Raw genomic sequence first — 15,000 nt, 5'->3', positions numbered from 1 at the left:
GAGTAGTGGCGTTACGTTGACCAGAGGCTCTCTCTGAACGGCCGGCCTGTCGTGCCGGCTTAATCCCTGTGTGTGTGTTTGTCTTTCAGAGGAGCCCACCTCACGCCAGACCATCAGAAAACCATCGCCCCCCTGAGCCGGCAACACCGCGCCCCGACCTGCGGCGGTCCCCCCTTGTGCACACAAACAGCCGCGGAGCAGCCAAACACCGCCGCGGGCTAGCAGGCGTCCAGCTAGCGGTGCGCTAATCCTGCCACGGACGGGCCGTGTTTGGGGAGATAACACATTCTCACACGCTCTTTCCACCCTGCAGTATGGAGGAGGAGGTGTTCCTGCTTCCACACACACACACACACACACACACACACACACACACACACACACACACACACACACATACACCCTGCTGAGAGCGCAGTCTGGCCCCAGGTCAGGACCTCCACACACACTGCAGCTGGGGGAAACAGGTGTGTGTGTGTGTGTGTGTGTGTGTGTGTGTTAGTGTGTGTACACAGAATCACAGATCAGTGTGTATCTCATCTCATCTCAACTCTGCTTAAAGGACATTTAATCACAGACATAGAGAGAAAATTTGAATTTCTGATTAACTTGTACTTTTTGTGTCTCCTAATGAGAGAATAATGAGAATTGCTTGGGCAATTTGACTTGATTAACTCAGAATCCAGAGTTCACAATTGTGTAAGTACTGAACTGAATCTGAATGTAAATTAATTAAATGAAGAGTCAGTGGTAGGCCTCCTTATTAACACACTGTCCACAGAGTCAACAAAAAAAACTGCCCTACTCATCATATGATAATGGACCTTTGTCACGCAAGCCTGCTGCATGACTGTGTGTGTGTGTGTGTGTGTGTGTGTGTGTGTGTGTGTGTGTGTGTGTGTGTGTGCATGTCCTTGCATGTGAGTGTTTTTCTGTGTGTGTGCGCACGCGTGAGTCACAGTTAAACATTTGTGAAGCTGCAAGCTGCATCATGAAATCATCTGCAACTGATCTGTCGCGTCCCCTGTTTGTCCGTTCGTCCTTTGTGTGTGCCGTCCTCCCAAGCCTTCAAAGCGTGAGTGTCAGAGGACGTGGTGTTGGTTTAATGATTTCCTTCCTGGTGAAGGGGCTCAGTGGTGATGGGGGCCCCAGGCCTGACAGGGCCCGATGCCAGGGGCCCCTTTCCTGTGTGACTATTTTCAGGATCTCAGACATGTCTTACAGGTTCTAGAACAGTGTTTCTTAACTGGTGGGTCGGGACCCAAAAGTGGGTCGTGGAACCGTTCTGGCTGGGTCGTGGGGCTTGTGGATTAAAAAAAAAAAAAAGCAATTTTAAGATCTAATATTTGACCTTTATTTTGATAGACTTTATTCGTATATCAGTCGTTGCCATGGACATAGACTATGTTAATGTGACAGGTCATGTTAGACATCAGTTTAGTGGTATACGCAGGTAGGCTATGGATTCATTTAAATTAAGGACAAAATGGGACAGAAACCCCAGTGTGTGGTGTGCAGTGAATTGCTGGCACATGAGAGCATGAAACCATCAAAACCAAAATTCCACATGGAAACAAAGCACCCCTGTCAAAGACAAACCTGTCGAGTACTTTGAAAGGTTACATCAGGAGTTGAAGACTTCAAAAATGTAATGCCAAACATTAGCATGTTCTAAACAAGTAGACCTGCAGGTAGGCCTACTGCGCGTGTCTTACCCTGTAGTTCACCGTATCTGTTGGTTTGAACACTAAACAAATATATGGGTCGCGACTAAATGAACATCGGAAACTGTGGGTCCCAAAGCCAGACCAGTTAAGAACCACTGTTCTAGAAGCTTCTGGAAGGGATGTTGGAGGGGGGGGGGGGGGTCGGGGGTCAGTGTGCACCAAACGAAAGGAAACGGAATTAGGGAGGAGAGTGAGGAGGAGAGGAGAAATGTGGAGGACATAAGAGACAGACACAAACACCCACACACACACCACACACACACACTGGAAAGTGATGAGGAGAGGCCACACAGTGATGGGAGAATATATCTGATAGAACAGGGGCTGCTATTTCCACCGACTCCCACCAAACACACGGTTAACAGTCGGCAAGGCTACTTCCCCAAAAAAGCACATTAAAGGGTGGGGTGGTAGATTACTGGGGGAATACAGCATATGCATGCACACACACACACACACACACACACACACACACACACACACACACACACACACACACACAGAAACGCATACATAAACAGACACTGCCGTGCTTGTCTCCACAGACACACACTGTCACAAAGCTCTTTGAACAGCATGCAGTCTTAAAGCCTGCAATAACAGCAGAAAGCACTGAAGCATCAAAGTGGAGCACAAAAACAGCCCCATTACCCCCCATTATTACCCGGCAGATCTATCAATGAGTTATCGCTCATCATTATCCTTTAACCACACACACACACACACACACACGCACACACACACACACACGCATCCTGTTTCTGTCACATGAGTCCTGCCTGCAGCCCACACAGTTACGGCTTACATCAAGCCATTAATGGCGTCTTACCTAACGCTACTGTGATCAATTCAAAACAATTTATCATCAATTATATCAGTTTTACGTGTCTGTGTGATCTTAAGGAAAGGCTACTCTTCTTCCACAGCAGTGGTGCCACACTAGGAGCTAAGAATGACGGACAGTCTGCCAATCATACTCTTTCATGCTCATCTAGCACCCAGGATACTACTGGTGCACTAAAAGTGCACTAAGAGGTACTGAACATGTGTTTGGATTTAGCCGGGAAAATATGCTTAGTGCTGTGGGTTGATTAATACTCAGTGTCACATAGCCTGCATACCTCACTTCAACATAACCTACATTTTAGGTAGGTCAACCAACCCAGGCTATATCCCTGTAATATCCATGTGATTCAGTGTGTCTGTGATATCGTCTTATATGACACGCCTATCTACGAGTTACTAATCTACTATATATTCATCACATCTGTCCATCTGTCATATAACATCATCATATCCATCTGTCCATTAGGTAACCTGGTACATTTCTATGGGAATAAGAAAAATAGTCAACCATGTATTAAGCCACTATGTGCCTCTGTTATAATATATTTTCATCTTGTTTTTTTGGTGAGTGGAAACCTGTAGTGCATTTCTATTTTTGTGTGTGCATTTGTGTGTGCATTTGCGTGCATCCTTGTCCACCTCACTTTGCTTGCAGACTCCACACTTGACTTGTCTGACTCCAGGTGTGGGCTGCTCTGACCATGTGGTCTTAAAACAACACAGTGTAGTCACTTCACCTTAAAAAAAAACAGCTTCAAGCTCTATTTGATGCTATAGTGACTTCAAATATGGAGAATGTATCTCTGACATTGCTGAGGAGCATTTTGAATGCATGGTATTGCTCTATGATGTAACGTTGTTGTCACAGTTTGGAATAATCCCCCATTTCAGAATCAGAATCAGAATCAGCTTTTTCGTCGGTTTTAGACAAACTGGGTATCTCCTTAGCGCTAAACTGGTGTCCACTATGTGTCAGAGGAATCCCTATATAGTGTTACTTTTAAGAGGTGTGATGGCGTGATGGCCGTTCTGTTTGGTGCCGCCGGCGCCCCTTACCTTTCCCCGCGGGGAAGAAGCAGTCCATGTCCACGCTGCTGCGGGAGTGGGAGACGGACAGGGTGGCGCTGGGCACCAGGCCCTCCTGCGGCGGCGAGCGCTCCGTGGTCCGCACCAGGCACCAGCCCGGCCGCTCGCCCGACCGCTCCAGCAGCTCCACCGTCTGGCCCGACTGCACCGACAGCTCGCCCGGGCCGCCGGCCGCAAAGTCCTGCAGCACCACCGTCTGCTCACAGCCGCCGGACAGCTACGGGGGAGAGAGAGGGAGAGAGGAACGTTACTCAACTTTTAGTCAGATAGATTGACAAGAACAGATAAGTCCCACATCATTAGAGGTACAGAAGAAGAAACAGACTGAAAAGAAGAGGAAGAGGAAGATGAAGATGACACACACACACACACACACACACACACACACTTCAAGAAGTCCTTTCACACATACTTAAACAAGCCTCAACAGAGCTGGCCATGCCACCCAACACACACACACACACATGGGGTGGTGGTGGTCCGGCTAGGGATCTGGGCTTCCAAGTGGATTTATGAAATTGATTGATTGATTGATTGATTGATTGATTGAGAATGATAAAATGGCACTTAATCTTATTTAATTAATCCATGAATTACTCAATCAATCATCTGCACAGAATCATGAATAGAAAGAGCAAGAGAGAGAATAAAGATGGAGGACTATCACTAAACCACGGAACATCTCTGAGTCACCCATATGACACGCTGTGTTAATGTTTGGTCGATACTAACTGCTTAGAACAACAGTCAATGATTATTGGTCAGTGAGGGGGTAATCATTGCCATAAATGAGCCTTAGGAAAGAGTGGACGGTACACGGACTGAACCTTGAGACCAATATATTTCTCTGCTACAGTGGACCTACTGTGTCAGTAATACCATCAGCTGCATTGGCTGAATTAATAAGGTGTGTGTTTCTATGTTTGTGTGTGTATGTGTGTGTGTGTGTGTGTGTGTGTGTGTGTGTGTGTGTGTGTGTGTGTGTGTGTGTGTGTGTGTGTGTGTGTGTGTGTGTGTGTGTGTGTGTGTGTGTGTAATCTGTTTACATCTTTACAACTGAGTTTATAATCTGTTTACATCTTTACTTTAACTGAGTTAAGCATTATAAGTTAAGCATTCATTAACCCGACACACAACCTCTGACCATCCTTTTTCTGATCACCAAAATAGAGCCCTATAAGTCTAATGTGGGGCAAAACTGATCGGGTGTCAGCGTCTTTCTGGAACTTTAGACTCCGTCCCATTTGGAACTGATACATCCATACAATCCATCTAGCGCCAGGGTAAACACTGATACCATTTAATTCAAAAAGCAATTAACAATGTGCTTAAATGATTCAGAGAACAGACGCCCATATTTGTCAGTGGAAGAGAAAAACAAGTTGCTGGAAACTCATTACTGGAGTCAGACAACTGAGTGACACACACCCACACACACATACACACACGCACACACACACACACACACAGACAGGCACACACACACAGACACACACACACACACACACACACACACACACACACACACACACACACACACACACACACACACACACACAGACAGGCACACACACACAGACACATACACACACACACACACACACACACACACACACACACACACACACGGACACTCCGACATCGCTCCATCTTAAACAAGTATCTGCAACCCTGCCCTGCTTTGTGTGAAAAGAGTGGAGACAGAGAGGGAAAGAGACAGACAGGGCTTAAGGACAGGGCTCAACAGCAGGAGTAAGAGGAAGAGGCGAGATGACAGAGAGAGTAAGAGAGAGAAAGAGAGAGAGAGAGAGATGAGATGAGAGAGAGAGGCGAGATGAGAGAAAGAGAGAGTGAGAGAGAGAGAGAGCTGAGAAAAAAAGAGAAAAAATGAGAGATGGTCATCCTGACTTTATAACACCCAGGAGAGGAAGTTCTCCACCGCACAAACAGCCCAGCTGCTAAATCATCCTGCCTGTCCTAGAAAGCTCACAAATAAATCCAAGAAAGCGAGAGAGCGAAATAAAAGGAAAAGAGGGATAAAAGAGCGAGAGAAAAGAGCACAGTGATAAAGAAAGAGAGAGAAAAAAACCAGAGGAAAGATAAAGAAAGGGAGAGAGAGGAGGAAAGAGAGATGGAGGGGAGAAAAAAACAGTGAAGTGAAAGAGCAAAGGGGAAAGCAATAGAGGGACACAGAGAGAATAATGAAAGAGTGACAGAACCACTGGAGGGAGAAAGATGGAGAGAATAAGAAATGGGTGACCTTTACTGTCATGGTGGAAAAAAGATATATCATAAAAACGCCCTCCACAAAGCTGGCGCCCAATTTAAAAAGATATTAAACATAATCTCCGCCATTCCCGCTCGCAATTGTGCTGTGTTTACATAGATTTGAGCAGTAAAATAATACAGTTTGGGCTTGTGTGGCCTTTTGTACACATGCTGAACCACCCACATTAAACACCATCTAAACTGAAAATAAAACTAAACGTGGGTCATGGGTTTTATTGTGCCGTGCTGGATTCCATCGGCCTGTGTGTCTGGAATGTGGCCACTCATGGTCACTGCCTTCGACTAAAATAGGACTGTATAGCAGAAACCACACTGACACACACATAGACACACACACACACACACACACACATCTGACACTGCACAGAGTCACATTTCCTAAAAAGCATCGTTGAGTCACCCATTGAGTATGATGGTAAGTATCACTTCAACTAGTGATACTTAACTAGTATCAAGTGTGAGTGATGATGGTTCTCCAGCAGCACTTACAGAAAAAAACACTCCGATATCAGAAAGAACGCAGCACAAATTACTTGTAGCTGTTTGGTTTGTTTTGTTTTCGAAGCAGGCGCCAACTCCAGCAAAGTCTAAAAACCAGTCCTTGTTTTGGTCTGCAGTGTCCCCTGTGAGGCCCCTCCACATCCTCCAGCCCAAGCATTTCCTGACCTCCAGTCTGGTGAGAAACCCCCTCTGACCCTGCCTTAGCCTCTGCTCCTGGAGACGGACTTCCACCACAGACCCAGGGCCTGATCCCGACACCACAGCCCAGAGTGGAGCTCTCCCGCTGGGTCAGGGCCTGAGCTCACCCCCGCCCCCCACCCCCCCTCTCTCTCTGTGGTGCTCCAGATGGGGGCCAGCAGAGCCAAAGCGCACACACACACTCGGGAGATGCCTGGGCTCACAAACAGGGAACACCTGTTACTGGGGGATGTTGTAATATGCACACACAAATGCATACACACACACACAAGTAGTGATCATGTCCATAAGGAAAAGGTTTGACACACTCTTCATCATTGCTCATGGCTTTCAAACTAGTGACATACAAACGTCCCACTATTCCAAAACACACACACACACACACACACACACCATTCTTTCACCAGCAGGAAGTCCTTTCACACACATACCTGAGCAGGCCTCAACAGAGTCTGCTATGTCACACACACACACACACACACACACACACACACACACACACACACACACACACACACACACACACACACACACACACACACATACACACACACACACACACACACACACACACACCAGGGGTGTCACGATTGTCCCAATCTTCGATTTTGATTTAATTTTCGATTTTAAGGTCACGATTTGATTAGATTTCCATCGATTTTAAGGTCACAATTTGATTTGATTTTAATGCAATTCTCATGTTGTTTACTTTTTTGACTTATTTCCAGTTCTGTTTTGGGGGGCTTTTATTTTGAAACCTCTTTTTATGTTGAAACCGCTCCTACCGCGAGCTACTAGGAGCTAGGCTACTAAAAAGAACAGACAATTAGACGTGAACATAGAGAAATGAAATAACACAGAATGATAATTTGACTGTTATAGCACACGTTGATGAGACAAGGTTCACGGAATATTGCACTGTTAGTGTGCGTTTTATGCCTTAACGTAATTTTGGACTCTAGAACTTCACTTGCAAAGTTGAGGCTAGCACTTAATGTTGAATGAATGAACACACTGGTAATTTCAGGGTTTTTTTTTTAGTGGCTGTAGCTACAGGCAGCTCCTACTCCACCCGAGAGTCATGGTAGTGTGTACAGAAGACAGATGCCTTCAATAAGAGAGGCTTGGTCCAAGACACACAGATATGGATCCATTACAGACCGCTGTCGGAATACGGCCGTCGTGTCTAATTGAGTCTAAACAGCCATGTCTAATATGTTTTTATTAGTGAACGGGCCGCAAGTATTGTTGTGAAAACACATTATAGTTTAGAAGGAGAGAATGAATCAGTAAGAGTGAGAGAGCAAAAGAGAGAGAGAGAGAGAGAAAGAAAGATAGGGAAACAACAACAGGGGGGAGAAAGAGAGGGGGAGATCGGAGATTTCCCAAGACTTCCACAGCTCATTGTCTCCCCATGAGACTAGGTGGGGGCCTCTACAAACATGCTTATGTAGTTCCATGCCTGCGTGTGTGTGTGTGTGTGTGTGTGTGTGTGTGTGTGTCGTTCTGATTGTTCTCATTGGTTTAAAACATGCATTCAAATACACAGTTTGTACGTTTACCTGTGCAAATTGAAATATAAATACAAAAAGTATAAAGTACAAAATCTCACTGGACACTTTCTCTGAAGAGTGATAAACAGTGTGGATTCAGAGCGGGTTTCCAGTGAGGCGGATCGCTGGAGGGGGGGAAGTCTGGGGGGAGGCTGCACAGTGGGGTCCGCCCCAACCCGAGGAAGAGTCGGGGTGTTTCCCTGCCCCATGACTCCCTCCACGACTGTGGAGGAATGCCGACCATATGGACACACACACCTCCCTAAGTCCCTACACACACACACACACACCCCCGCTCCGCTCTTGGATTCTGTGAATCACACTCTGGGTCACACTCTCTGTCTCACACACGTACACCACACACACACACACACACATACACACACAGACAAATTCTTCCACACACTGTAGGACATACAAATGTATACACGCAAAGAGTCGAATACACACAAAAATAAACATTTACAAAGAGAATCTCTCTCTGTCTCTCAGACATGAACACACACACACACACACAAACACACACACACACACACTATAACCTTAGCTATCAACCTATAATGTAGGTAAGACAACTGTAAATCAAACACACACACACACACACAGCCCATCAACTCAGCCAGATTCTCTAATGTCTCCTAAAGACATTATTGAAGTGAATGAGGACCAGATGGCAACTGTCCTTCAGAGGTGAATCCCCCATCAAAAGGCTTCTCTCACTCTACCATTTATTATCCACACTGAGCACACACACTTAACCTTTACCACTTAAAGTTATACTGCTATACGACACTTACATAGTATACCCTCAAAGAAGAGAAGCTGTCTGGTTTCTGACCTTATTTACCTCATGTATACCTTTCTGTTGATGTTCTTAGTATTATTTCACTTTTGCAAATCCAGGGCTCCCTTGAAAAAGAGATGCAATATCTCAATGGGACTCACTTGGTTAAATAAAGGAAATAAATAAATAAATGCCCATATAATATTACATCATCTCATCTTCCTTAGGTGAGCACTGTGTTGTTGTCGAGGGGGTGAAACCGATGACAGCATGGCACTATCCACTTGTCAGGAAAAAAGCCAAACTTGGTCAGGCATATTGGAGAAACCGCAGCCAGGGTCTGCAGAGTATGTCTTTTGCAGCCAGAGTACGCCATAATAAACAGAAGATTGGTCAAGTCCAAGAAGAACTGACCATATTTGTTTGGATCTTGGAAATTTTTTCAAGTAACTTCTGTAGTTTGTTTTTGGGGTTCCCCATCATCAGATCAGTGTCAGAGCCCATATTCACAAAGAATCTTAAGGCAGAAAAGTAGCTCCTAACTGGTGGATTAAGGAGGAACTCCTAAAAATAACTTTAGGACTTTTTTGACTAATTCACAAAGTATTTCAGTGTTAAAAGTAGCACCCAAGTCTGGGACAGGTTAGAAGTAGTCAAAAGGACTACTTTTGTAGCATGTTTTGAAATGCACATGCAGAATCACTTACAGGAGATCTCAATCACAAGGGAATAATTGTGAATTGTAAGGGATGCAATAACGCCACCACAAAAAAATCATCGTCAACAACAAAAAATTCATCGTAAAGATTTCAACTAAATGTAATGTTTCATTGTAAGGCAAATTACATTGCTTCTGTCTATGCAAACATGTCTTCATACAGAACAGTAGAAGGGGGTCACTTGCGTCACATGTCTTCATACAGAATTTAAATCACATTGCAAAGATACCGCATCAATCCATAATATATTCCATTACTAGGATATTTGCTTTGTAGTCTGTCATCTTATTTATTAATTCATTAAGTCATTTATTTATTTATCTCTCGTCCTTTGCAGTACTTGTGCAGTGCAGGCTAAGTTGGTCTCTGCAGTTTTGTGAATAGGTTTTAAAGCAACACCAAAGAGTTTTTTGTACCTTAAAATAATGTTTCCAAAACCGTTTCAGTAGTTCATCAACTTGTAACAGGGTGAACGGCACTTCTGCATTCGCTTCGCAGCCCTCTATCGGCTATAACCGCACTATGTAAGTTTGCCAGATCGGGTAGCGGATCTGTAGTTTGATGGAATGAGACATAAGAAAGTACAAATTTGACTTGCGTTTGATGTCGCAATACATTGTACTTTCATAAATCATGCACCATATTCTACCTTGTCTGTGGACATTGTTATTTGTAAAGCCGGTGCTGTATAAACAAATAGCGTGCGTGCGACAGAGGGAAAGTTCTTTGGTGTTGCTTTAAGAGAGAACTCCTAGTAAAACACTTTTACTGTGATTTGGGAGTACTTTTAGCGTAAGATAAAATGCTTTGTGAATACAGGCCCAAATCTGTAACAAGGTCCACTCATCTTTATGCTGGTGGTGTTAGCCCATAGGTAGTAGCCTAGTTTATCCAATGGACTTGAACTTAGACTTGACCAAAGATTCAGCCTTGAATGGAATCAAGAAACAGACTGTACACACACATACACACACCCTCTACACAAAGTCCACTCTAAGCTGGCAAGACGGGACATTTAACTTTGGTCATGTGCCGTTTGCGTGCACGCACCCACACGCACCCACACACACACACACACACACACACACACACACACACACACACACACACACACACACACACACACACACACAAACACACACACACACAAACACACACACACAATGCATACTCTCTCATTCTCACTCTTTCTCTCCTCACTGTGCAATATACTACTCTAACATGACAGGCCATGTGTGGAAAGAAACGACAGGAAATGATGTCACTGGGAACTCACACAAACACACACCCCTGAAAGAGGGGTGTATCGCGCTGGAACACAAGTCCAGCCGTACACGGCTCTAATTCATCAGAACATCTGTGTCCACTGTAATTTCAGATCTCTCTCCCTCTCCCCACTTCCGCTCTCTCTCTCCCTCTCCACACTCTCTCTCTTTCTCCTCTCTCTCTCTCTCCACTTTCTCTCTCTTTCTCTCTCCTCTCCCCCTGTCTCTCCTCTCTCTCTCTCTTTCTCTCTCTCTTTCTGTTTCTCTCTCTCTCACTCTCTCTCTCTCTATTTCTCTCTCTCTCACTCTCTGCTTTGACATTAGCCCCATTCCACCCTTCACCACAGGGATCTCACAATAACCAACACAAATACCACACAGAACACACGAAGCGTCTATTTTCTGCTGCGCCACAAAATGAAAAATAAAAAGGCTCCATATTAAAACTGCCGTCCTGCGTATTCTCCTCTACTGAGAGCTTCAAAGATAGAGGAGACAGACTGTCCCATCCGCCGGCTCCTTGGTTGGGGTTTTTATACGAGGCTAACTACACTTCCAGAGGCAGGCAGAGTTGGCCGGTACACACGCAGCCACACACACACACACGAGCGCGCGTACACACACGCCCAGGAGCAGTGAAGTCGCTGCTGGCTTGAGTTCCATGGGCGACGGGACAGGGAGTTTCCTCCAGGAGAAGGGAGGGGGAACTGGGCCGAGTCACAGAGAAGGGAGACGCTCAGACACACTTTTGAGACTTGTTGATGTCGTTTGTTTACTTGTTTGTTTGTTTGTTTGTTCCTTTTAAATCATTAATGGTGCTGTAATGAAACACTTTGCGTGGGCAATAACGGTAAACAAATAGCCATCTAAAGATACTTTAAGTTCAACTCAATTGCATTGATTCAAAGGGCAGAGCTGCTCTACTTAAAATCCTTCCAGCAAAGAAAAAAACACAAACACTCCAAGAGTGATCTCATACCTGGAGCGACATACATATGCACACACACAAACACACATACACACACACACACACACACACACACACACACACACACACACACACACACACACACACACACACACACACACACGCCCACCAAAGTCACAGATACACTGTGCAAACATCTAAGAGGTCTTATGCAAGCTGAAACTGTTAAAAGAAAAACAATAGAAACACACAGTAGGTGTTATGTTATATTATTCAACCAGGCAAACATTTCTAAATATTTCAGTGGTGCCGACTTTGCCTTGACTCCCCATGCCACCACAAGTGATAGTTACATAAATAAATTGATGGCTTTATAGTTCCAAAATGCAGTGTACACAGCATTGCATGTTTGTGTGTGCATCTAGTCTTGCATATGTGTGTCACACACACACACACACACACACACACACACACACTGGTTAAAATGCCATGTAAGAGAGTGGGTTGAGAAGCACAGGAAGTGGGCAGCAGTCTGAGGTCACAGTGGTTTTATTACAAGGCACTGTTATGTCTGCCAGAGACACACAGGCACAAGAGAGACTCCTTATACACACACACACACACACACACACACACACACACACACACAAACAAACAGAATACATCAAAACTCTCTCTCTCTCTCACTCACAAACACACAGATATACACAAGTCATGCACATACCACAAGGGCATACATAAATATACGCCCCACACACAGCCTTGCATAGTTTGTCCTTTAACTTTAAAGGTTTGGATGCACAGCATACACACACACACGCACACACGCACACACACACACACATCATGGAAAATCATGGAAATGTTATTCTTAAGACATGTCCTTTAACTTGGCAGAGTGAAATATCAGAAGGTAAAGTCCAGCTACACGAAGAGAGCGAGAACATGACAGAAACGGAGAGGAGAATAAGCACCACATAACCCTGCTCTAATAAACCGGCAAAATAAAGCCATGTGGTAAACACATCTTCAGACCTAACACACACACACACACACACACACACACACACACAGACAGATACATACATACACACACACACACACACACACCCTACTTACTACCGCCACAAAACATGTCATTCAACACAGTGAAAGCCAAAGAAAAACTAGCCCTCCATTCAACCCCTTGAGTCAAGATCCGAGCTGAACAGCTGAAACAGAAGATAAGGTTACCGGCTACCGGCTCCCAGTTACTCTAAGCTAGCTGTTAGCTTTATTCAAAGTGTTTGTTCCAGGTAGCCATAAGGTAAAAGAAAATGTCTTTACTCACTGGTCTGCTGCCTTTGGTTAGCTTGAAGTTCATCCACTTGGGCATGGTGTGTAGTGACCGCTGTCACACTGCTGCATGCATTCACACACGCACACGCACACGCGCACACTGACCAATGCCCTGCTCCAAAGGCCAGCTACTGATTGGTTGATGCACGACAGGTAGACTGAGACAGGGAGGGGCCCACAGTCCCCCACTGACCCCCTGACTCCACCTTTCCGTATGTGTGTGAGTGGATGTGTGTGTGTGTGTGTGTGAGAAGTTACTGATTAGCCACGTGTTAATTCACCTGCAGACTAACAGCAGAGAGAGCGGAACTCTGTGAGAGCAGTGCCTGTGTGTCTGAGTGAGTGTGTGTGTGTGTGTGTGTGTGTGCGTGCGCGCTGGGCTGTGAAGTATACTTTGCTGTAGGGTGACGCACTGCAAGTTCAGCTACGATCCTGCCCTGCCCACAAGTACACTCCAGAGGACAGAGAGAGAGAGGGGGGGGGGGCAGAGAGAGTGGGAAGGAGAGAGGCTGGAGGGAGAGAGAGAGGAGAGAGAGAGAGAGAGGGAGACAGAGAAAGAGAGGAAAGAGAGAAAGAGAGAGGGTGGAGGGAGAGAGAGGGAGACAGAGAAAGAGAGGAAAAAGAGAAAGAGAGAGGGTGGAGGGAGAGAGAGGGAAGGAGAGAGAGAGGAAAAGGGAGAGTAGAAAGAAAGCAGGAGTAAGGGGAAAAGAAGAGGAGAGAGGGAAAGAAAACTCTCTCTCTCTCTCTGTTTGTCTGTCTGTGTGTGTATGTGTGCGCTTGAGTGACAGAGAGAGAAAGGATACAAATGTTTGGGAAGTGACAGAGGGAGAGAGAAATTAAAGGACGAGACAGAGATACAGAGAGAGAGAAAGAGAGAGAGAAAAAGGGAAGATATGAAGAGGAAAAGAGAAGAAGAGAGATGTGCAGAGAGAAAAGTGGGAGTGACTGGAAAAACGGGTAAGAGAGGGACAGCCAGAGAGAGAGAGAGAGAGAGAGAGAGAGGGAACTCCCTTTATTCACTTCTGTACAGTGATAGTACAGCAGCCCTCAGTGGTGTGTGTGTTTGTGTGTGTGTGTCTGTGTGTGTGAGAGAGAGAGAGTGTTTATTTGTCTGCCAGAAACTCTGACCACAATAGCCCCCCACTTCACCTCCACCAGTCCCCACTCCTCGAGTCGAACGAGTAAAACAGCTGAGGGAGATCTCCAACCACTCCCTGTCAATCTACACAAACATGGTCTCCACCTCACATCAGAACACACACACACACACACACACACACACACACACACACACACACACACACACACACACACACACACACACACGCACACACACACACACACATACACACACACACATACACATGCATACACACACACTTACAATAAACACACACACACACACACATTACATTACATTACATTACATTACATTACATTACATTTAGCAGACACTTCTTGACCAAAGTGACTTAAATATGTCAGCTATATTACAAGGGATCACATTGTCCCCGGAGCAACTTAGGGTTAAGTGCCTTGCTCAAGGGCACAACGGTGGAAGCCGGGAGTTGAACCGACAACTTTCAGGCTACTGCACACTAGCCCAGCTCCCCCCCCTGTGTGTGTGAGAGAGAGAGAGTGTTTATTTGTCTGCCAGAAACTCTGACCACAATAGCCCCCCACTTCACCTCCACCAGTCCCCACTCCTCGAGTCGAACGAGTAAAACAGCTAAGGGAGATCTCCAACCACTCCCTGTCAATCTACA

The 15,000-nt window shown here is 45.4% G+C and overlaps 1 protein-coding gene across 1 annotated transcript in view; it reads right to left on the bottom strand.

Annotated features, from left to right (window-relative positions):
- The window catches only part of kalrnb (kalirin RhoGEF kinase b), an 83,871-nt gene that overhangs the window by 19,475 nt on the left and 49,396 nt on the right, over window positions 1-15,000 (bottom strand). The window contains exon 34 of the mRNA XM_076303364.1: window positions 3,630-3,876. Within this exon, the coding sequence (XP_076159479.1) occupies window positions 3,630-3,876 (247 nt within the window). The remainder of the gene's footprint in view (window positions 1-3,629; window positions 3,877-15,000) is intronic.

This window comes from Alosa pseudoharengus, unplaced genomic scaffold (assembly GCF_046254945.1).
Source record: "Alosa pseudoharengus isolate Yale_2024_CS ecotype anadromous, Long Island Sound unplaced genomic scaffold, YU_APseudo_1.1 YU_APseudo_1.1_scf_24, whole genome shotgun sequence".
Taxonomy (NCBI): Eukaryota; Metazoa; Chordata; class Actinopteri; order Clupeiformes; family Clupeidae; genus Alosa; species Alosa pseudoharengus.
The sequence above is the reverse complement of the archived record's forward strand: the minus strand, read 5'-3'. Positions and strand labels throughout refer to the sequence as shown.